The sequence below is a fragment of the Fukomys damarensis genome, unplaced genomic scaffold (genome assembly GCF_012274545.1).
Source record: "Fukomys damarensis isolate Sample0158 unplaced genomic scaffold, DMR_v1.0_HiC HiC_scaffold_24, whole genome shotgun sequence".
Taxonomy (NCBI): domain Eukaryota; kingdom Metazoa; phylum Chordata; class Mammalia; order Rodentia; family Bathyergidae; genus Fukomys; species Fukomys damarensis.
In genome coordinates, this window is record NW_022900936.1 from 31,870,571 (window position 1) to 31,896,620 (window position 26,050).

The following is a 26,050-nucleotide window of genomic DNA, read 5'->3' on the forward strand; positions in this document are numbered from 1 at the left end:
AAAAAAAAAAAAAAAAAAAAAAAAAAAAAGAAGTCAAAACCCCTTAAAGATACTTTAGGTCTATAAATTGGCTTTGTTTATAAAGGAAAGGGCAGGAATTTGAACTTACAGGAACAGAACAAGAGAGTTCAGAGATTTTTTAGGCAAAACATATTATCCATCAATAACAAAATATGGTGAAGCTCATATCTTTCATCTGTAAAATGGGTCATTATCTTTCCGCAGACCAAATTTCACAGACTCCACAGATTTCTACCACCAAAAATACATAAACATTCCCAACCCCAAACTGTAGCACACTTTCATCTCTTGAGGGCCAGCATTCTATTTCTTTGAGTGTGTCCTTTTAAACATCTGCCTAATAAATCCCTTTGTCCCTCTTATAAAACTATTTAGCCAACTTACCTATTTATTAATAGTAGTCTTTCTAAAGCATTTATAATACTATGTAAAATATTTAAAAATTCTTTTCATGAATTACTGTAAAATAGATAAATGTTGACATACACATTCCTCCTTATTCGTTGTTCCTACTGTAGTTATTCAAAGAAAAATATGAAGTATTAAATATGTGTATAAAATACCACCTGTCACTAATCATAAAGAAAAGATTAGACTCAAGACTTAACTTAGTTTTATTTGGAAGGGAAAAATGTTCTTCTAGAGCCCCAAATGATGGGTATCACAAATGTACACATACAGCTAACCTATGAATTCTGGTTTAGAGGCAACTGAGTTACATTCTTGATTTTGCTATTCAAGAAAACCAGGTTAGAGCAAGGCTGCTGTCAGTTACAAATCTCTGCTCAGTATACTTTCCTGTCCCACACTGCTATTTTACAGGCAGCCTTTTCATTAAAGTTCTAGTCTTATTTTACATAGAAACAGTTATCAAAATAAAAATTCATTAAATATGATTCTGGAATTCCAGTATAATCTAGATATCCTTAAAAAGTGGCAAAATCATATTGCATTACAACATCTAATGAGCTCCAGATCACTTTAAGATTTTACTTTCATTCTATTTAATATTGGACTTTACAATCTGTGTCTGCCATTATAATTTATACATTATTAATAATACTACATATATCCTTGAGTGCTACATCTTTGAAACAAAAATTTTATTATAACAAGAACTCACTTTTTCTGACTTAGAATGAGGTAATTCGTAAGAAGAGTTATTTCTATAGCACAGAAACAAATAAGACTACATAATTAACAGTTGATCTGAGAAGTGCAAAAAAAGTTTCTAGCACAAATTTAATTTTTTGTCTTGAAAAGCTCCCTTTAAATGCCTACAGCAATAAGTGTATTATATTTCAAAAATCAATTATTTTTTTTCTTTAACTAAAACAGAACACATTTAATGTTAGCTGGATAAATTGTTCCCAAGCTAAAACTACATTTCTATATTTCCTAAGATTTCTTGCAGTAGGATGGCTACTGTGACTGAGATCTAAGGCCAAAGGATATGTAAAGAAATGATGAGCTTCCATCTATAAAAAGGAATGATTAGGTGCCAGTTTTTTCTTTCTTAGTGAAACAAAGAGATGGTGAGCACTGTCTGCCATGTGGGTATAACACTAAAAGACAGGAGAGCAATATAATGTAAGAAACCTGCTCTTACACACATGTCCACAGAGGTCATACAAACATGAACTTCTACTTTAGAGAGAAACTAATCAACTGTCTTGTCAAAGACATTGTCATTTTGGTCTGTGACAAAGCAATATGAACAGTATCTTGCTTAATACAATGACAGAGAGAAATATACATCCACTGCAATAACCTTAATGAAGAGTTATAAAATTTGTACAGTCAACCCAGGGTGTTCACGGACCAGCAAAGAACATTATAATCCAAATATAACAACATTGTGGGTCTCCAGTATTCATCTCACCTAGTTCACTTAATTTTATGTTCTTAATCACATTCTCTACAAACTTCACCCATCCTCAATCTAGCCATACCAGCTTTATAAACATTTGGGTTTCTTTCAGCTTCTCACCTCATCTGTTTTGTAGTTACTTTAGTCTCTTACTTTTTTTACTCTACAATGACACTGATGACTTCGTAAGTACCTATCTCAACATTCCTGGACACTGGGCTCTCCCTTTCTGACTCCTGTCTTTGTAGTATCCCCAAGATAAAAGATAAGAGTGTCATATCTTACTACAAACATAAGACATGAAAATATTTTCATACAAGTTTAGGAACTAGTCTAGATTTTAAAATTAAAGCCCTTTGCCTTTTAAGCCCCTCGGCATACAGAGCTATAAAACTGCATAAATCAATCACAGACACACATTTGTAGTGGCTAGCAATATCTTAGGATCAAGCCATCTCAGTTTGTATTTACAGTCTCTTCTGGTATTCTTTATCATAAGTCACTGTTGTACTGAATATTCTTGATTGGGTTTTGTTTTGTTTGAGACAGGGTCTTCCTATGTTGCCCAGGCTCAGCTCAAATGATTCTATCTCAGCCTTCAAAATACTGGGATCACAGGTACCTGTCGCTACTCCTAAATTCTATTGAATATTCTTAACAAAAGATATCAGATTGCTTTTGCCATGTTCTCTCAAGTTTGTTACTGTTATTTCCACTTTTCCTGCAGGAAAATACGTATTCTAAAAACATATTAATTTGCAAAGATTTATTATTTTAGCCAAAGGCTATATTAGGCAATATTTTAAAATGTAGTCTTCAAAAGGTCGAAGAAATTTTAATTAAGCTAATAAATTATCACACCAAAGTGTAAGGATTAAGAACACAACCTCTGTAAGTTTGAAACCTAGCTCTAGCAACCATCAACAACCTATGTGACACTGAACAAATTATATAATTTCTCTGTGCCTATGTTTCCTCATTTTATGATAATAAGGTGTTTGTGAAAGAGATATTAGTAGTGCCAAAGTTTTTAAAACAGTAAAGGTAACAGTAAGTGCTCTGTAAATCTTTATAAAAGACAGGACTAAAGAATAAAATAGAGACAAAAAGATGAGTTTTCAAGGAACAAATCTGATTATAGACTAGTTCAGGCTATAAATTCTGACTGGTTGTTCACTGCACATTTTTAATTATTAAATAATTATTTTACAAACTACACACTTAGTAGAAGGAACAGAAAATGAAAAAACATAGAAGAGAAAAAAAATCAACAGATTTGTGGGAGCTCTTTCCTTGTGCTTGTCTCTGAAGGTGACCTTTTTGGAAAACGTATGTTATTTCTTTCCTGAGCTGTATATGATTAGTTTTTTCATCATACACAGACAAATTAGGAAGGCTGCTGTGGTGCCCAGAAATCATCCATTACACAAAGTCAAATTTAATGATAAAATTGAGTTCCCTTTGTGTTTGATTTTCATCTATCTGTAGTCAATTATAAACGAGCTATCAAAGAAAGCTACCCATTAGCTGTTAATTCATAATGACATCAGAAAGCAATCCCTATACTACCATTGATAGCTCACTGACAGCCTCCTACTCTCTGCAGGGCTTTAGTTGAAAATGAAAACGGAAAATAAAACTAAATAATATAAGCCGCTCCTCACTCTAAGCTTTGCCATGAGAAACTCCAATGCACAGAAATCAGTCTTAATATAAGAAAGTTTTAATAAGATTTGATTTATATATTTAAAAGAGATAACTGAACTATTTTTATCTTTTACCATGATTTATTGTATCTAAAGTACAAATACACATAGATAAAACAACAGAGCATTCCAGAATTCTATTTCATCATGTCAAAGTGAATATTCTTCAAAGTTTGAGAAAGGTCTCAATGAGGAAAATGTCTGAAAAAGGACTTATGTGTACTTCAACCAGTGAGGAATAACATTTAATTATTAATTTGAGATCAGAGTGACATTTTCCCACAATATAGAGCTTTTCTCTCCTCACAATACTAATGTAAATGATTTACACATTCTCACTTCCAGCACATCCCAAGTAAATCTAATTTGTAGCCTCCTACCATCTGCCTCTGAATTCTCAGGTATATAAGCTAGGTATGGTCCATTTATAAACAGTGTCTTAAGGATGTATTGATCTTGTTTTTTAATATGAAATAATTACAAAGTAAAGCCCTTATTCACAAACTTACATACATTTATACATTCTTATTTACAAAAATATTGTTATTTATAATAAATGAAATATATACTTTAAGTATATTAAAAATTTACTAAAAATATAATATAGGATTCTGAGGGGTTGGATGATTATTCCAATTGTATAATTTATTAACTAGTTAGCATTCCGATAGAAAGAGGAAAGATAAAAATACGTGTTTAAAATCTCCCTGAGAACAGCAAACTTTTCAAGAATTGAGTTCTCAAACAGTGACTAACAAGAATCTTTGAGAAATAAATAGCAGAGAAAATACTGAGGCCTCATTAAAATAAACGCTTTTCTAAACCAATACTTATTTTTAATTTTTTAACCTACCCTACTGTTAAGCCCTCCAATTAATAGCAATTCTATACTTCTCAAATGCTTACCAGGAATTTAATATTATCAGACATAATTTTAAAAATTTCTTTTACTTTCTGTGAGCTATTAATGGTAGTATAGGGATTGCTTTCTGTGTAATACAATGTGCAAAAAAAAACTGACAGTGATGTGCACTTGCCTACTTGTTGCCATCCTTTCCTTTCATGCAGACAGGCATTGAGTGGCTATGATAAATCAGATATCACTAAGCCCCCAAAATACACAATAATTAAGATTCTGTTTATGCCTTTAAAAGCTCTCTAACTAAAAGGTGACACTAAATGATAATTATAAGCATAGTTATAAATTGTTTCATAGGCAAAGTACATGTTTGTCACAGAGAGTGAAAAAAACAGGCTCTGAAAGGTTAGCAGGTAAAGAGAAATAGGTAAGGGGAAACTGAAATTTGAGATGATGGAAAACTTCAAAAACATATGCCACATTAGCTTTGTATCACATACCAGGACTCTATTAGACTATTAAAACAAAGGAAAGCCATTTCAAATAAAAAAGGATATTTTCTTGGCAGTGTTAAGACATAACCAGGGTAGTGTATGCAAAATCAAGAGTAATTCAGTGTGGACTGTATATAGGATAAAGACAAAGCTGCAAAATTCCCAATTTGAAAATATACTACAAAGTCACTGTGATAGAAACCACATGGTACTGGCAAAGAAACAGACCTGAGGATCAGTGGAATAGACTGGAAGATATAGAAACAACTCCAGACATACTCAGCTACCTCACCTTTGACAGAGGAGCCAACCATCCTCAGTGGAGGAAAGATAGCCTCTTTAATAAATGGTGTTGGAAAAACTGGATTTCAATCTGCCAAAGATTAAAACCCTTATCTTTCACCATGCACTAAATTAAAATCCAAGTGGATTAAAGATCTAACTATTAAAAAAGAGACACTAAATTTTCTGGAAAAGTTAGGCAGAACTCTTGAAGACACTGGCATAGAAAAAGACTTTATGAACAAATCCTCAGTAGCATGGGAACTAGCAGAAAGAATCAATAACTGGGATCTCATCTTATTAAAAAGCTTCTGCACTACAAAAGAAACCAACAACTGAACTAAGAGACAACCTACAATGTGGAAAATAAATTTTACCAGCTGCTCCTCAAACAAAGGACTATTATCTAGAATATATAAAGAACTCAAAAAAACCAGCCCCCCCAAATATAAAGACCCGACTCAAAAATGGGCATCTGCAATGAACAGATATTTCTCAGACAAAGTAAAAGCAGCAAGTAAATATATGACAAAATGTCCCACATCACTGGTCATTTGAGAGATGAAATGAAAACAGCAATGAGATTCCACCTCAACCCAGAAAGAATGGCTGCTATCAGGAAATCAACCATTAACAAATGTTGGCGAGGTTGCAGGGAGAAAGTAACCTTTCTCCATTGTTGGTGGGAGTACAGACTGGTGGTAACCACTATGGAAGCCAATATGGAGATATCTCAAAGAACTAGGATTGGAAGTTCCATTTGACCCAGCCATCCCTCTGCTGGGTATCTTTCCAAAAGGATTAAAGAATCATACCACAGTGATACATGCAAACCCATTGTTTATAGCAGCACAGTTTGCAATAGCTAAAACATGGAAAGAGCCCATCTGCCTATCAGTTGGAAACTGGATAAAGAAAATGTGGTTTTTCTATAAAATGGAATACTACTCAGCCATAAAGAATGAGAAATTAGAGTCATTCATAGGAAAATGGATGCATATAGAGCTTATACTCTTAAGTGAAATAAACAAGCCACACATGTGTAAATACCAAATAGTTTCTCTGGTGTGAAAAACTGTAATTGTACATAATATCATAATCTTAAAATTGACAATGTGTAATAGGAAGAAAAGGGCTAAAGGTGTAAGGGAAGTGGGAAGTGTAGGGGAAAGGAAATAAGAGAAAAGGAAAAATATGAGAAAATGAGGAAAAAAGGAAATAAAGGTTTTGTAAATAGGGTAGGGAGGAGGGGGTAAAGGGAGGGCAGGTTTTAGGAATGGGTCAATAGCAAAACTCAAGTATATGCTATGCTACCTTCAAGAACTACACTTTGAATACAAAACATATGCAGTTCAAAAGTAAATGGATGAAAGAAGTTGTATCAAGCTGACAGTAATAAAAATAAAAAGTATGAGTAGCTGTATTAATTTAAACTAAGAAAACTTCAAAAAAGGGAAATTTCTTAGGGTTAAAGAGCATTCCATAATTATAAATGTATCTATTGTGTAAGAGAACATAATCATCTTTAACATTGTGTGCTTAATGAGACTATCAAAAGGCTTGACAGAAATACTCAACAGAACAATGAGAATTTGACAAAAAACAAAAAAGTGCTCTGTGAACCCCACAATGCTCTTTTACCAGATTAGATAAATTCTTTATGTAGAAAATCAGTGAGGATATAAGTGCTTTCAAAACTTCATTTCATTAGATATGATGGATATCTAGTCTAGTTATTCTAATAACAGGAGAATATACATTCTTGTAAGTATAGGCGGAGCATCCGCCAAAATGTATATCATTCTCAGCCATAAAACACACTAAAATATTTTAAATAAAGGTCATAAAATTATCCATTCTTAGGCTACAACAGAATTAAAGTAGAAATCAATAAGCAAACAGACAATTGGAAAGATTCTGTTATATGAAGATTAAACTACATAATTTCAAACAAGAGATAGATTGTAAAAATTGAAAGGCAATAGGGAAAGGAAAAAGATATGAGAAAATGAAAAAATGGAAATAAAGTGTTTGTAAATGGGGAGGGGAAGAGGGGGTGAAGGGAGGGCAGGAACAAGGGGAAAAATGAGAACTAAGACCTGTCATGTAAAGATACAAGATCCCAATGATGAATGTAACTGTACTGTATATTTAAATGTGCCAATAAACTCAATGAGGAAAAAAAAAAAAAAAAGACAAAGCTGGAAAGGAACCCACAGCCAGAGTATGGAGAACTTTTTATGTTGCAAGCCAAGAGGTATGCAATTAAAAGGGATAATGTTCATATTTATTTTAAAACAGGTAAGTCCTTATTTAGATGAAATCATAAATGAGAGTCAAACAGGAAAACAGTCTGCCTTACTTTCACTCAATTGTTGAAAAATCTGTACTGTGACCAAGTCAACTTCTTGTGACATGATCTGAAAACCTCAGCTATAAGCAAACAGGGAGAGAAGGTGGGGAGAGGTATCATAAAGGCTTTAAAACAAGAGAATAACATGAACATTTTTCAAGTCTTAATGAGGACAGAACCAAGAAGAATAGGTAAAATACGTCCATTTCAGGATAACAGTAAGAAATAAAAGTCTTTGTAGGATAAACAGTAGTCAACTTTTTAGAATATCAAAGATAAAATCCAAGTAACTACCAGGAAAAAAAGGTCAATTACATGCAAAGGAATGATATTCAAATTGACAACAGGATTTTCAACAACAGGTAAAGTCAAAACTGTAGTGCCTTAGTTACTAACCTCTTCTTCGGGACACAATACCCAACACCCACCAACTAAAGAAAGGAAGATTCATTTTGCCTCAGAGTTTATAGAGATTTTAAACCATACTCAGCTGGCTTCAAGGCAGGGCAGTGTGCCAGAGGAGCATGGCAGACAGTAAGCAGAGAGAGATGAAGGGAGGAGGAAGGGAGACAGCTGCAGTGCGCCATCTCCACTGGACCAGGCTTCACCTCCAAACATCACATTTATCTATTGCCTCGTTGGTACACAGATTCACTCAAAAGTGTCACACCCTGTTATCCAATCACCTTCCAAAAGTCCTACCTACAAGCACATGAAGCTTTGAGGAGACCCTGAGACATAAGCCATAACATTCAGCATGTTTTAGATGCTGGGAAAAAACAATAGTTAATCTAGATTTATATAATAAAATTTTAATTCTATACTAAATATGAAATAAATAAGATCTCCAGCTATTTCTACAATGAATTCTACAGGATGTCCTGTAAGAAAAGAAAACACTACTGTTAACCTGCAAAAACACTGATTTATAGCAAGTTTGTGTTGGTAGGTACAATATATATATTTTATCTATGGCACAGCTATGAATGATAACTACTAAAGATTGACAATATTACAGGCAATGATGTAGTTGAACTTACAAATGTATGTGAAATTCTGATGTAGATATGTGGACCTAAAGGACTCATAATAGTAAGAACCACATTGTTTCATTCATGCACCCTGAATTTAGGTTACCTGTGTGTAGTCATTTGTATTATTTTATTTTTTATCATTAAATCACAATAGAGAAGAAAAGGAGGATATGACAAAAGTAAACAAACATGAAAAAATACTTTTCATTCTAGACATTTTGAAAATATTAAAAATGAGAGAGCAGTCTAGACTACTTAAGTGGCTATTTTTTTGTTTTGTTTTGTTTGTTACAACATTCATTATGTCACCAAGTTGCCCAGGCTGGGACAAAACATACAATTCTAGTGCCTCAGCCTCCAAAAGTGCTGGTATCATAGGCAGTACAACACTTGGCTTGAGTAGCTGATTTTTGTCAAACAAAAATGAGATCGCTTCACTGTTTTTATATGTTTTACAATAAAGAACATAAATGTGTGAGGAAAATGTAGGACTTTAAGGGTCAAAGTCCTGAGTAAAATAAGAAGGCAAACAGGTTAAAAAACAAGTTGGTCATTATTAAGAAATTATTAGGATATTTTAAATTAAAGAATGAAAAATTTAGGAAAAGCAAAAAAGACTCAAATATGTGTCTTATGTACTGTCACAGTAAAATTTCCTGAAATGGATTTACTATTTCATTTAATCTTCTTATAAATGTGATACCATTATAAGTCAATGAAAGTTAAAATGACTACTATGTGCTATATATAATTAGTTAATAACTATAAAATCTAGGTTGTCTTTGAATTTTTTATTCCATAGTTGACCCTTGACACTTTTCATTAAAAAAATCCATCAACTCCTTAAAGACCAAGTATTTGTTCCCATAGACTTCCCATAATTTTCAACCTATGACCATTACTCTCTTTTTCACTTTGCCATGTATCTATTTCTCATCCATGTCCTTTCTCTGTCACATTCTCTCTTTGGATTCTTCTTGGCTCCACCAATATTTAGCCAAAAATAAAGAAAGGTAAATCGCCCAAAATTAAAAACAGAAACAAGTATATTTTCAATTTACTTAATTTTAATTTTTTCTCCAAAACTTCTATAAATATATAAACTTAGTCTCTGACTCCCTCCTATTCACAGAATGTTTGAAAAACTTCTCTGTTCATGGGGAGTTTTCTTGGGGTAGACTAGTAATTCACAAGAAAGCATTTCAGCTATCTTCCTTCACACTCTTCTAGGAGAAACACTTTAATGCTCTCAGTGTGGAAAATATAAAATTAAATACTTGTTTACTAACATATTAGGAAACAAAAGGACCAAAGTTGAATAAAGATATTAATATGGAATAAATTCAAAATAGAAAGAAATACTTCCACTTTCTTGTGCATTTCTCTAGGCAAAAACACTACACACTGGCAAATACACTGCTTTAAAAACTTACATATTTATTTTGTGTTTCCTATCAACATTCTAGGAAGCTTCAGAAAAAAAAAAAAAAAGAAAAACGATCAATTAACCAGCCTTTATTCTCATCTACAGAGAACAGACCATTTCCTAGTACATTATTTAGGTTCATTAACATTCATATTGTATTTTGCAAACACAAAGAATTACCATCACTGTGGTAAGGGAAAGTGGATCTAATTTTAACTATGCATTCTTCCACAAATTAGATGTTTTAGGGTCTTAAAGGTTGATTAAGTTGAGCTAGGTAACAAATGAATTGAGTAAAGGATTTTCCGTAGGTCAGGAAAAAAATCTTTATCACATATAATAATATATAAAGACATCACAAGCAAGTAATAATCAGTTTGACCAAAATCCTATAAACATTGTGTACTATAAAATGCAATGACCAAATTTCAAACCAATATCATAAAACAGTCTTCTACCCACAGATATTTTTTTCTTCTTTCATTCAAAAGAGGCTATTTTAAAGTTTGAATTAAAAATGACCCCGTTCCGACCAGGCTTCTTTCCTCTTCCCACAAACTCCCACTGAAATAAGTGATAGCAAGGATGCAAAAGGCATTGACAGAGGACAAAAAAGAAGACAAGAAACCACAAACTTAAACATAATTTTGGAAGATGAAACAAAGTTAGAGGGATAAGGCACTAAGCAGAAAGGCAAAAACTAAAATGTGATTTTGCAGAGGAAGAAACTGAACACAGGTAGTCAATTTGGTCCCCTACACCACAAAGTCCTAAGAGACACTAGAAGTTCACAGTACTCCTGCAGAAGAGAATGTTTTGTAGTAAAGACAAGAAGCCTGTAAATTCAAAATAAAACCTTTCCCCTAACCTGCATAAGTAAATATAAATAAGCTTTCAAGAAAGCAATCCCAGGCACTGAAAAGGTTAGGGACTGCTGCGCCACGGGACAAAATGTATCTGACTAAATTTCTATAAAGCCCTAACCCCTAATGTGATATTCGGAGATGGGACCTGCTTACTTTCCTTGTCAAATATCTGATAGACACAACTTAAAAGAAGAGATGTTTATTTTGCTCCATTCAAAAGTTTTGGTCCCTGTTCAGCAGTTTAAACACAGAAAAAGCTTGGTGGAATGGTCTGGGCAGAGAAAGCTGCTCAAATCACAGTCATAGTAGCTAGGAAGCAGACAGAGAAGGAAGGACCTAGGGAGGGAGTTATGCCCTACCATGCCACATCCCCAGTAACTGCATCATGGGACCAGAACCCACCTCCTAACAGCAAGTCAGCTATATTGCCACCAAGATTTAGTCACCCTCCAAAAGTCCTATGAGCCCAGGTGGCCTTTAGGGGACACTCTTGATCGAAACCATAACAAAGGTTAACCAGGTTTAGAAGAAGTCATGAAGTTGAATTTTTCTCTCTCCTTCCCCCTCCCAATCATACGAGAACAGAAAGACTACTAATCTGAAAGAACGAAGAACTGGTCTTAATCATTTTCCCTTTGCTGGGACACAATACTGACACCCACAAGTTAAAGAATTTTACTTTAGCTCATGGTTTTCAGAAGATTCAGTCCAGAGTCAGCTCACTCCAAGGCAGAGATGGCATGGTAGAGGGTGTTGGGTGGAGGAAAGTTACTCAACCTACAGCAGTCATGAAGCAGAGAACAAAAGCAAGGGCTGGGTAAGAATATACCCTTCCAGGACACGGTCCCAATGCCTCACGTCCAATCATGCCCCACATCCTGATAGCATGTTCAATTACTGGACTCGTCCACAGATGAAACTACTCACAAGTAAAATGCTCCCATGACACAATCATCTTTCACACACATGAGAATGCAGGGGATAGGGGCACATTTTAGATCTAAATTATAAAGAAGACAATCATAATGACAATCATCTAGGGCATCTAACTTCCCAGACAGTGAAAATATAAATTTCTGTTATTTAAGACACCCATTCTATCTACGGTATTTTGCTATAGCAGCCTGAAGTAAGGAAGACATAAGCCTTTGGAAATGTTACAGAGTTTTAAAATCTATGTTTTTGTCTGATTGGAAAGGAGAAGTTCAAATACACAAACATCAGAAAACCAAAAAGGAGAGGATTCTGTCACTGATATTCATTTGGGTATTAATTGGAATGAGAAAAGAAGCGTAAAGAGGAACAAGAAAAGGAACTTTTAACAATTTGCCCAATGTTCACCCAGCTCTCTGCTGGGGTGAGGGGGAATGTGAACTATCTTTCCCAAAACTCCAGTTTCTCACCGAGTTTTTCCCAAAAAGAGGTCACAGAAAGAAGAATGTTAAAACTAAGAAACTGTTTCTTTCATTCCTCTGGCTCTTTTGCTGCCAGGTTACCATGAACTACCTGAGATTCTCATTCAAAGCTCAGTGCTCCTCTCAAGATGGCCCACTCTCTCCCTCTGCACTTCTAGTTATTGATCGCTTGCTTCCTGTGGCTTAGTCAGGGTTAAAATTTGAATGTCTTCCAACTCTACCCTCCTTTGAACTCTCGGGGTTTCTCCTATACATTCCACTGTGAAAATAATACCTATTCAATCTATCCTATTTTGAGCATGCCATTTGCTTCCTGTTGGGACCTTGATCAATATACACTTTTAATCAAGCAGCACTCTCAGTTTAGAGTTCCTTTCTTCACTCTATTTCTCTGGTCAACTTCTAACATATTACCGAGCATGACTAAATGTCAAATACCTCTAAATGTCTCTGTTACCATAAAAAATGAAAAACAACTACTCACTCTTTTTTTATTTCAATAGCACTTTATGTTTAAAATACACACCTACACACACACACAACCACACACATACACACACACCATCACATACATATATATCACAAGGCAGTACAAGCATCACAAATCAAAACAATGCCTGACACAAAGAAGACTCTTAAAAACTGCAATAAAATGCTATAAAACAACTTCAGAAAAGTAGTTTTTGAAATATAATGTTATTATAAGTATATATTTTTATTCAGGAAAAAAATGAATAAAAATCTTTAAGTAAATTGGTTTGGCTATATATTCAAAGTAAAACAGTGTTAAAAGTGTTAAAACAGTGTTAAAGACATGAATAATACGTCTAACTGTCCTCAGGAAAGTAGCACTCTTTCCTATATTGTTACAGCCTTGTATGTTCAATTCTACTTTATGATGTTATTTTTAATAATTTGTTTGGAAGACTCATTTAATTAAAATGGAGACATTTATGGGACAATATGAGCAATTAAATAATTTTTTTCAGTATTCAATTGAAAATATCAGGTATTTCACAGGGCAATGAGCTATTTTTCAACAGTAGATAATGGTTTATTTTTATTAATAGTTACTAGATAATTCATAAGGACACATCCTCAAATGAGATATAAAGGTCAGTCCCTTGTAGACTGAAATAAATTCTCAAGTTCGATTTAAAGAAAGATTTTTTTTAATTACCACAATTAACAACCGATAGACAACTTCAGAATGAAGTCCAAAGCCTTCAACATAGTGATTTTTATAGCAAATTTAATCACTCCACCACAGAAAATGTGATAATCACTTTCCATAAACAAATAAATACTTATATCACTGTATTAATACATATTTCAATAGCATCTAAATGTTTCCCTAACATTTGAAAGAGTCTAAATAGTACTTGTGATCTAAATTTTCAGTTAATCATCTCCACCTAAATTTTTAGAACAATAATGAAGAAATAACACAGAGCAGTTTACCTGACGTTGATTCAATGTTTTTTTACTATTAAACATGTACTTCTAAAGGCAGGTGAGAATGTAAAATCATTCCATAATTTCATTAAAACTAAGTTTGAAAGGAACCATAATATAGTATATAGTATGGTTTTAAACAATTGTAAAAGATGTCAGTCAGACTGGAGAAGCATATGTCTAATATAATTCCAAGTATATATCAATTATCATTTATTCCTGGTAGAGTGAGTATTTTTTATCTGAATTCCATAGATCCATAAACATTTAAGATTTTGGAATATTTGCATATAAATAATGAATTATATTTGGGTCAGGGTCTAAAATCCATATACAATAAAATTATTTCATATTTCATAAACAAACATATAAAAATAATTTATACAATATTTTAAATAATTTATAAATTAAACAAATTCATGGTGCTGAATTTTCCACTTGGGCCATCATGCCAGCCCTTGAAAAGCTTCAATTTTAGAGTACTATGAATGTCATATTTTTGGATTAGAGATGCCCAACATGAATATAATTGCCACTTGTAGAAAAACAGTGAAATTAATTTATACAACATTTATTTAAAAGTAAACTGTCAGAGCTGATGAAAATTTTTAATTGGAAAAGGCAGCAAAAATTCTCCAACATTTTTAAATACTAAATTCAGTTATTAAAATAATAAAACATTAATTAAAAAAGAATTTTCTTGATTCTCAATTTATATGTAATTGGGACTTACAAACTATAAAAGGATCAAGTTATTTGATAGGTTCCTACAAAAATGGGCTAAAAAAAATGGCTTTAACATTCAATAAACACTTCTTGAGTATATTTTCTGTGAGGCTTCATTCTTTGAATTCAAAATACACAGTAACAGCAAACAGAAAAGCAAAGGCCTTGCTCTTGTGGAGCTTATATAGATATGGAAAAGGGATTATTTATATTAAATTTAAAGCCCTCTTATTGTTCATACTGTAGTTACTTTCTCTCTAATGTACTACAGATTAAAAAGAACTTTGGCTGCCACTTCATGTTAAAGTGTCTCCTTATTCCATGCACTATGATTTTCTTGTAACTATGTATAGCAATTTTTAAATAATTTTATTATTTTATTTTTTGTAAAAAAATTTAAAGCTGCAAAACACACATGCATTTGTATTTTAAATATATTTTAAGTAATCAGATTAATATTGACATGTAAAATGCTCATGAAAGTAATTTAGTCACAGAAGTCATCATAATTGTCTAAGGAAGGGAAAAAGATACAGGGACACAAAATATTATATATAAGTATATGTACACAGGATCAAATAAAGTAAAGATGAAGGCGGTAGAGAGCTTCCTATGTAACCAGGGTTCTTAAATCTATAATCTAGACTTTGGAACCTCTGGGCCAACCATCTCTCACTAAGAGAGGCCAGGTGTGTTCTCTCCACAGCTCATGGGGGCTGAGCCATACGGTCAGGCAGAGGACGGGGAATGTGGAGGGTGCTGAGACAACACAGGTGGGCTTAGCACAGGAGATGATCACACTCAGAGGACAGAAGAGGAAAGAAGAGATGATCACACTCAGAGGACAGAAGAGGAAAGAAACAGAAAATTCACATCCCCAAAATGCAGAGAGATAACCGACACAGCATCTATTCTCACACTTGATGTGGTTCATTTTAACATCAGTTTTCTCGAGACTCTTTACAGGTAAAAATCCTTTCTATAGTTGATGATTTTAAGATAGGTTTCATTTTATATAAAACTTTCTGTTTTCCAAGGTCAAATTTGGGATTACTTTTTATATATCATTTCTTATAAAAAGCTTCTGAACACCTCAGTATACAATAAAGTTTGTTACCTTACAGTTAAACACTTCAAATGTAAAGCATTTAAATTTTCTGATGCACACTCAGTATCTATTCAGACATTTATACTGTTTCTCTCATCACTAAGATACATTAGATATTCTAATATTTTAAGTTAAACTTTACAACAGGATAAAAACAAAATAAGTTCATGAAAATAGAAGGGATTAAAAATACCTTTAATTTGGATCCATGTGGTACCACTACAAATTTATTCTGTTTTGGAGGGATATACAACTCCCATTTTCCATAATCCAGTTTTTTATAAGGGTATGAAAATGGGTTCCAGCCACCTAAAAAAGCAAAGAAGATCAGTTAACAATAGCTAGGCAGGACTAATATTTAATATGTTCCAAATAAAGCACAATATATTGCTTATTTATACAAAATCAAATTGCCTTAAAATATTGTTTTCTAACTTCATAATCGAAAGATTTTACTAGGTATTTAGAAAAAGCAGCCTGTTCTAAACATAAGAGATGTATCTTGGATTTGAGATGTATGTAGCTCAATGGTAGTGATTGAATAGCATGCTTTAGACCCTGGGTTGGATCTCTAGCACTACAAAAAGAAAAAAATCCTAAAATTGAACACATATTGTAACATTTTAAATTGTCATTTCAATTAATATGGCTATCAATAAATAGAATGAAAAAGTAATAAGTTCTTTAAAAAAATACCATCAACAAAGACATGAACAAAAATAATTATAAAACACATACCATGGAAGAAGAAATGATGAGTAACAATTAAAATCATATAATATGTACCTAATTCATAAGAATGGGACAGAGCTCAGCTGAAACCTTAAAGAAATGCCTCCACTAATGAAGGAAAAAAGTTGTATTAACTTTATGCGATAAAAGAAATCTATATTGCAAACCTAGGAATAAAGTCAAAAGGAACAATAGTAAACTCATATACACATGGAAACAACATATAGTAGAGGTGATACAAAAAAAATCACTCAATAAAAGACACGTTATTTAATAAGTATTACTGGAATATTAGTTTCCATCCTGGGAAATCTAGCAGAAAGTGTAGCTAAGTTTGAAAAAAGAACAAGGACTTTTAAAAATAACATTCCAAAAAGTCCTACACAAATTAGAAAGGACTAGTCAATTTGACCACTAAAACTATAAACTTATCTTCAGAAATAGAATAACAAGAAAAATCTACAAACCAGGTGGTATATTGTAAGAAAAAAATAGCATACAAAATGTATGAAGAACATTGTAAGTCAACAAACATAATGAAACTGATAAAAAATAGGCAAAGAATATACTCAGAGGATGACACTTGAAAAGCCAATAAACACGTGTAAGGATAATCATGGAATCACAAATTCAAACAAAAATCAGATATCATTTTTCACACATCAAACAGGCAATAATTTAAAATTTCAAAGTATTAAGTAGTCAGGAAGGATATAAAAACAACAAGGCTGCTGAGGGTAAAATTATTAAAAATTTTTGGCATTATATACCAAAGTTGAAGTTCTGTTAACCCTAGAGTGTAATAATTTTATTATCACTGTCAATTCTAGAAAAGTTATCATAAATGTACATTAGAAAACAGTCAGAAGTGTTCACTGAAGAATTCTTCGCAGTACACAAAAGCCGTAGGCAATCAAAATTTTATTATTCACAAGATGAGTATGTCATTACATTGTGGTAAGTAAATGGTGGAATGCTATACAACAGTATAAAGAGAAAGGATTAGAGTGAATATATGATATATAGATATATCTATATATAGATATATCTATATATATATATATATCCAAAAAGTAAAACTTTTAAAGGAGTACAGAGGAGTATCATTTATATCAAGGTCATAAAATACAAAAAGTAACACCTATAAAAACATGTATGTAATAAAAATACTAACACAGAAATATCAAACTATAGTGATTCACTCTGGGAAAAAGAAAGAGAATACATGAAGCTTCAGTAATTATCAATAATATGTTCTGCACAGTGGGTGGTATACACACAGGTGCTTATTACATTATTCCCCATTTGCTTATGCCTAAAATAATTCACTGTAAAAAAATTAAGCAGTCTGCCATATACACTGTATTGCTGACAAATATAAAATTTTCAACCAAGGCAATATAAAAGCATAAGGAAACTCAGCCTGTTGTCCTCCCTTCCAACTGTCTTCTACCCCATGAGCTCAGAAGAACTTCACTCTTAGCCAATCTAAACAATACAGGTAACCCAGGAGCAAAAAATGATATTCAAATAAAAATACTAAAAGTTTCTCTGTTCTCCATCCTGAAGATAACCTGAAAATATCTAAAAGCAGTTTACATTTAGGGGCAGGCCAACAGAATCAGTGTTATTATATGCCCTTTCATTGAAATTTTCAGATATGTAGGGGGTAACAACCTTTACCAAAACAAAGTTTAATCCACAGTTCAAGGTGGGAAAAGTTTGAAATCTAAATATCTGGGTATACTGTAACGATGCAGACATTTACTGAATTTCTGTTCAAGAAAAACACTTCAGATAATTTATAAACTGAAGACAAGCAGCAGATCATTTCCTGTTTACGTCAAAAACTAAACTGTCCAGTCCACTAGGTCATTTATTCATTAAATATGCAATTTGTGTTTACTGTAAACCCTGTTCAAAGGTAAACTGATATTAGTATTCAAAATGAGTCATATTTCATCAAGAAAATACTAAATTAACAGTAAACCAAAAGAGAATAATAAACTGTGGAGTAGCCATTAAAATGCAACTATACATAAGACTGTTACTTTAAAAGAGAAACTTCAAAATTATGTGAAATCTATATATGCAGATCTATTGAAAGGAGCTATTCTCAGAACTGTGAAAATATTTTTTAGTATCAGATGCAATAGTGCCTTAGTTTGCCATCACTTGAGTTGTAAGATCTATTTTATAAATAGTATTATTTGAATACAAATACTTTAATATATCACATTTTCTTTTATAATTATTTTAATGATCTACAACTGTGAGAACACACATAGTTTATTCATAATTCTACATTTTGGGGAAAAAAAATCTACTTTTTGTCATGTTGAGTACTTCATTTTGCTTAACACCCGAATCCGCAGGGAAACTCAGATCACTACAGGTGCATTTTTCTTGCCCAGACCAACCTTCAAAGCAAGACTTAGAACATCTTCACATGTGCCCCAAAAGAAAACCACTTCACCAACAATCACAGGCAACGTAAAACACGCCAAAGACTACATATGGACAAGGAGAAGTTATGCAGGCATACACATATGAAAGTACTTAAGATTTCTGCATAAATCTACATAAATCTCTCCTCAGCATCACCATCATGACAATCTATCTTCAATTTCCTTGACTGTTTCTCCAATCATTCATCAACCCTGAAGTTTCCCTTCTCTTTCCTTTACTAAATAATGTTTCTTCATAGGCAACAACTGAGATAACCATTTCTACCATAATATGGGCATAGACATATTCTTTTTTTAATAAATCCAGTTTCTCCCTAATATGGATTTATCAAAGTATCTTATGAGATTTTCTATATAAAGTACACATATCTCAAATTATTTGCCCAGAAACAATCCTGATGTGATGGCACATTGCTATAATCTCAGCCAGCAATCTGGAGGCCGAGGCAGGAGTATCACAGTGTGGAGCCCAGCTGGGCAAATTAATGACTTAACCAAATCCTGTCACAAAATTTAATAAAAAAAGAAAAAGAAAACTTAAATGGAGGACAGGGGAAATGCTGGGGGTGTAGCTCAGTGCAATGTCCCCAAACTCAAACCCAAGTATTACTTAAAAAACGGTGGTGACCCAGAAATAAAATAATTTTTAAAAATCATTGGATTTGGATCATTTGGACCTGTTCCCATGAAATTAACATGAAATGCATAGCTAAAAAAGAAGAGGATCTGGGGCTATAGCTCAGTGATAGACCACTTCACTAGCATGTATAAGACCCTGGGTTCAAGCATCAGCATTGAAAAAAAATAGAAGGGAAAAGAGGAGGAAGAAAAACTACCACTAACATGTATCTAGATATGATTATAAGAAACAATTATGAAGTCTATAATTAAAAATAAATATACAAAATTAAACATCAAATCATTGAAAATACTGAATAACACTGATTTTGTTTTTAAATAAAATTTGATTTAGAAAACTACAGAAGACAAAATAAAGGTTGACAGAAATGAACATCTTATAAACTACAACTGAATACAAATTAAAATAATAATAGTAAATAATTCTAAGATATTCTAAGATAATTCTAAGAGTATACCTAAACAATATACATTTAAACCAGACTGTCCAAAATTTTTCATTTTAATTCTGTATGATTTTCATCCTGAGTATACAAAATAAAATTAATCCAACTAAATGCTTTGTATAATTTCTATTGATATGTAGGCCTGAGTATACAACTAAATTTAACTCCTCATCATATATGACAATCACTTGCTTCTTTACCAAGTATGTGGCTACATACAAATGCTTTCTGTTTAAGTGGTTCTTACAGTTTAACTCACACCAGAATCACTTGGGTTTGGTAAATCTAGACCTCACTCCCAAAGATTTAAGATCTGAGGACTCCAACTGTCTGAAATTATAACACACACGCCAGTGTTGTTGAGAATGCTGTCCTCCAGAATACACTTTAGAAAATAACTGTCCAGGTAAAACTGGTTCATTGTTGTATGCTGGTGTTCTCTATTTAGAGGTTTGTCATGACTTTCCAGATTAAACTGAACTTAAAGAATATCAAATAATACCCTAAATTAACAAGTTAAAGAAATTCTGAAATAGAAAATATCTTTAATGCTTTTTGGTTTTTTGTTTTATTTGTTTGTTTGTTTTGGGTTTTGGGTTTGTTTTTTGTTTTGTTTTGTTTTGGTACCAGGGATCGAACTTGAGTCCCTGTGCTTGTGAGGCAGGGAGTGGAACCACTGAGCTAAATCCCCAGCCACCACTAATAATCTTTTAAAACAATTGTTATATGCAATTTCAGATTAGGTTTAAGGGTGCAAAGCCCAGAATATGACCAGAAAAATAGAGAATATAGAACAGATCTGAGAGAATAAGAAATTTAAATGTATTAATATAAGGAAACTATAATTCAGAATTTGAATATGAACAGACAAAATATATTAAATAAGTAAAACAATCTGAGTATATAGTTACTAGTGTAATAATTTAATAATATTCTCACCAAAAGGTTGTACAATTAAGAAGTATAGGCCACAGATCACAAAAATGAATAAAAATTTGAAGGATGTTAAATCAGACACTGTTAGATTCAAGATTAGGTAACTCAAACTAATATGTGCTTGTTGTTAGGATAAAATTTTAAAGACACATTTCTCACATGCACAAATTATTTTATTGTAATGTTTCAGCAGACATTTGATGTTTATCAATGCAGAACATGCACATTCCCAAAGCAAACAGTTTAATAGGTATTTTATCATTAACAGGCTTAAATTCATCAACATATTTGAAAATGCAAAAGATTCTATTTATTCATAGAATCAAAAGCAGAAGAGAAAATTTAAATCGCGATATGGAAAAGAAATGATGTGTTGCAGTTTAATACAAACTGCAAACACATACTCAGCAGAGGGGATCAAACATTAACTAAGGTCACTGCATCAGGCACACAAACTCTGTGTTTATCTCATACTCAACAACCTTTCTTTTTCTAATGTAATCATCCTCACATAAATTCCTTAAATGTCAGCCGCCTTCGCCTTCAGATATTCCCAAACTCTTTCATTCACTTTACATGTAAATTTTCTTCATACATAGTTGAAATGGTTTCAACTTAATGGCTGGGGATGTGGTTCAGTGGTAGAGAACTTGTCTAATGTGTGCAAGGCCCTAAATTTAATCCCAGACCCTCAATAAAATGAAAAATCTTGCCAGTATGGAAAGTCTTCCACATTTCAGAAAGATGTCAATGTGGCCTGGGCCACACCCAGGCCTCTTCAAAAAGTGAGGCAAAGCATCTGTACAAGGCAGCACCTGGGGCTTACATAAAGCCAGTACTGGGCCAAGTGGTAGATGTCAGTCTTACTTTCTCACAAGACCCAATACCCACAATCTAAACGAGAGAAAGCCTCACCGTTTTAGTCTATAGTAGGCAAGTGCCAGGGCAAGAAGGAATGACGGAGAGGGCCTGCATGTAAGAAATATGCTTACCTCCAGGCAGCCATAAGCAGAGAGCTAAAAAAGGAGAAGCGGGTACATCCTCCCAGGTCGTGTGCTGACTGATCTGCCTTTTCTGACCAGGCCTCATTTCCCAACACCAAGTCAGCTGTAGGATCCCTATAACTCAATATCCATTCACAAAGCTTCAAAAACCATAACACACTCCAATCCCATCTTGGTGGATTATCCTGTAGGCCTTAACAGTTGTTAAATACTAGGAATATCAACTCTTTGAAGCAGACTCCTCATAAGTAATTATTTCAAGATTTGTATCATGAAGGATTTATGAATCATTATAATAAATTTATAAAGATGGAAGCTAGAGGACTTAATAATATCAAGGAAGGATACAGGATCAGAGTTCCTATAGAATTTTCCTAACCCTTGTTATGGTTACCACACAGTGTTTGGAAGGTGGAGGACAGCAGTCTTTTCTCACATATACTCCAGTATTTCTTGATTTCCTTCTCCTTTCCCTTCCAGATAATTGTTCCTCTCATTTGAGCATAGCAAGTCAACCTTCTTCAAATTCTGCTGTAGCTGTTACCCTGGGAATGACATTAAGACTCGCAGCATTAAGTCTTACGGGAAATTCATTTATAGCATATCAGTCGGGATTAAGTGTGCTCTTCAAGAAACATCCCTAGAGAACGTCAGAATGCCATGAATTCAGAACCAATGAGAAGTAATACCTCTTTATTTAAAGAACCATTGTGCTCAACTTTGTAATACATAGCTTTCTGTAAATTAGAATATAAATCAAATAATCTAGTTTCATTTGCTACTATTTAAAACATATATGGAAAAAAGAGCTCCATGAACAAAAACATGTGACTTTAAATGAAATTAGCTATGTTTCTTTATTATAGGAATAATGTTTATATTATGATAATCTATGTGAAAAAGAGAGCAATAAATATATCTAGTTGCTTTTAGTTTCAAAAAGTATTAAAATACAAGTCAAAAACTAAATATAAATAATTAAGTATATGGGAAAGGAGAACACAAGACTGTATCCTATTATATTTTGATGATAGAACTAGGTAAATAATCCATATAATAAAAAATTTAACAAGTCAAAAAGCGGAAAAATAATAAAAGAAAAATCACATAAAAGAGAAACAAACTAAAATAATTGCACCTAGCTGCATATTAAAAGTGGTATACTAGGGAAATCTAAATCTAGCTGAATATAAAGATACTATTAATTTTCTTAAGTATGATATAGTACATGTGATACAAAAATCTGATAGTAGGAGATACTTTAAAAAGTCTTAATGATAAAATTTGCTAGAAAATACTTTCACAGAAAAAATGTTCATGACACAAAAAAAGTGAAGATTGGCAAAATATATACAGCTGCTGCAGTTCAGAGACAGAAACTTTCTTTTCCACAGATTACGAAATACCCATTATAAAATCTGAAAAAAAAATTACATTATGAGACCTCTAGGAACATGCATTTGCCTAAATCTCTTTCCCTGCTATCAATTAAGAAAAGGTGCAGCAATCAGGCAGAGGATATAAGAGTTTAATATATTTATGATTCTAACTACAGATTAACAAGCTATTTTCTGAATAGGTAGTTTCGATTCATGCACCAGCAAAATATGAGAATACTCAACCACCCATAACCTCATCAACATCGAGATATAGCTTTAATAACAGGGCATGCATGCCTTGCTCAACCAGGTTTCACTATGAGAATTAAGCCCTAATGTCCTAAGGATCCATTGTGTGGATAAATTAACTTCTATGCATCTAGATTAATACTTATTATGTACAGTCTTTGGGAGAATTTACAAAATAGGCATTCAAATCATTTTCTGTTTTGTGGATCAAATGCAGAAAGAACATGAGATGTTGACTCATTATTGTTCTAGCTGCAACTGATAGCTTTTGAAACACAGTGTTTTCATTTCTTTTCAAAACAGGCTAAAATGGTAACTCATTATTCTCTTTAACTCTGGTTATTTGAGAGAAATTGAGTGGAAGGTATTATATTTTCTCTTAAATGTTTTTCATTAATACTTCATTTTATTGAATGAAATTAATAATGTGGCTTACTCTGACGCTTACTTAATTTAGCGGCAATCAAACCATTTTCTTATTCACCAGCCTGTTTACTTTCTGCAGGTGAAACATTCGATTATCTCAAGATAGATTTTATGGAGAACTCCAACAAAGAAACTATATAAAATTATGTAAAAGCAGAGCTGCTCTGCTTGCAGTGTCACTCTGTGACTGGGCCTCCTCATCACCTCCTACCTCCCTCTCTGAGCCCAGCACACAGAACTCAGTTCTTAAAAGGTGCTAGTAGAATCGTGGTTCCCAGAGGTCAGGGGTGGGGAGGAGAGAAGGAGGGACAGAGGCCCATCAGTGGCTACTAAGTCATATAAACGAGTGAGAAGCTCTGATGTGCTATGTAACCCAGAAGGGTAACTATACATAATAATGCTCCATACATTGCAAAGGGCTATAGGAAAGGATTTTCAATGTTTTCACATAAATATGTTTAAGAAAAATGATATAACACTATGCATTTTGGGTTGAACACTACACATTACATATGTATCAAAATGTTACATGTTATCCATTAATATATACAGTTTTATCTTTTTATTTATCAGCCAAGTAAAAAAAAGTGGTACATGCCTGTAATCCTAGCACTCTGGGAGAGTGAAGCAAAAGGATCTCAAGTTCAAGCCCAGCCTGGGCAACTTCTGTGACGTAGTGAGACCCCGTCTCACAATGAAATACTTTTTAAAAGAGCTTGGGGATGTAGCTTAGTGAGAAGGACCTGGATTCAATCCCTAATACTACAAAATAATTAAGTACACACATATGCAAAGTGTTCCAGTGTATGATATCTGTAGGTGTTCAAAATATCCCTGAAGGGCCGGGGATTTAGCTCATCGGATCGGTTCGGTGGCCTGCCTTGCAAGCTCAAAGACCTGAGTTCAATCCCCAGTACCAAAAACAAAAAAACAAAAAAACAAAAACCAAAATATCCTTGAAAATAAGCATTTAATTTTACTGAAATAATCTATTTTTAGTTTAGCTGAACTATTGCAAGAGTATATTAAATTCTATAATGACAACTGAGTCTAGAAACTTATTCCAACAAGGTTTGCCATCTACATTTGACCAAAAGTGAATATAATTTCATGTTACGAATAACATTTATTTCTGCTTCATTTACACTACAAAATCGATCTCTGAGACATTTTAATTATGAATTGAATGTCCATGCCCCTCCAAAATTCAAACATTAAATTCTAGCTCCTGACAAAGTGATGGTATTAAAAAATGGGACTTTCTGTAAGGTGATTAGGCCAAAACGGTAGAGCCCTCATAAATGGAATTAGTGCTATATAAAGACATTGGAGACTTTCTCAATCTCCACTATAAGAGGAAACAAGGAGAGATCAACAGTCTGGAAGAAAAGGGCCTTCACCAGATACCAAGCATACTAGCATCAGGATCTCAGGCTGCCATCCTTTAAAACACTGAGGTTTGTTTTGGTTTGTTTTTTGTTGTTGTTTAGTTTTGTGGTTTTGTTGTTTGTTTGTTTTTTATTTTGCTCATAAGCCACTTATCCTTGGTACTTTGTTATAGCAGCCCAAACTGCCTAAAATACCAGTTTGTTTTTTATCTGAATCTGACAAGCATTTTACATTGTAATCTTCCAGCAGCTGTAAGGCAGAAAAAAATTAATGGTTAAAATTATTTGCTTAGAAAGACTATATCAAAGAACAAGCTAGAAGCAAAAGAAATGGAATAGAAATGCTAAAGCAATGTTACTATTATTGATCAGAGGCAGCCACAAACATCCCAAGGGCTAAGACTGGCTCTGAAGTATGTTGACTCACTGTCCAGTACACCATACTCTTATCTCTCCCTGTCCACAAGCATTTAAAGCACAGCAAGAGGGTTGACTTTAGAGATACCATATACTATAATTCATTGTTTCATGCTGTATCATGCTGTTTCACAGAGTTTAATCCACTTCTGACTTCGATTGCAGCATGGATTCGTATACAGGAGGTCTCCTCTATATCCTAAAAGACAATCTTCTTTCTTAAGCACCTCCACAGAAACCAGTCCAAGTTGAGGAGGCATATCTCTCTGTTCAACTGTTTTTTCATTTTGGGGTTTTTGGGTTTTTTTTTTTTTTTTTTTTTTTTTTTGTTTTGTGGGACAAAATTTGGCC

General features: G+C 33.1%; 1 protein-coding gene across 1 annotated transcript in view; it reads right to left on the reverse strand.

Moving 5' to 3' along the window:
• Positions 1 to 26,050, reverse strand: part of Gbe1 (1,4-alpha-glucan branching enzyme 1) — a 267,726-nt gene that overhangs the window by 174,290 nt on the left and 67,386 nt on the right. The window contains exon 3 of the mRNA XM_010602875.3: positions 15,809 to 15,924. Coding sequence (XP_010601177.1) covers positions 15,809 to 15,924 — 116 coding nt within the window. The remainder of the gene's footprint in view (positions 1 to 15,808; positions 15,925 to 26,050) is intronic.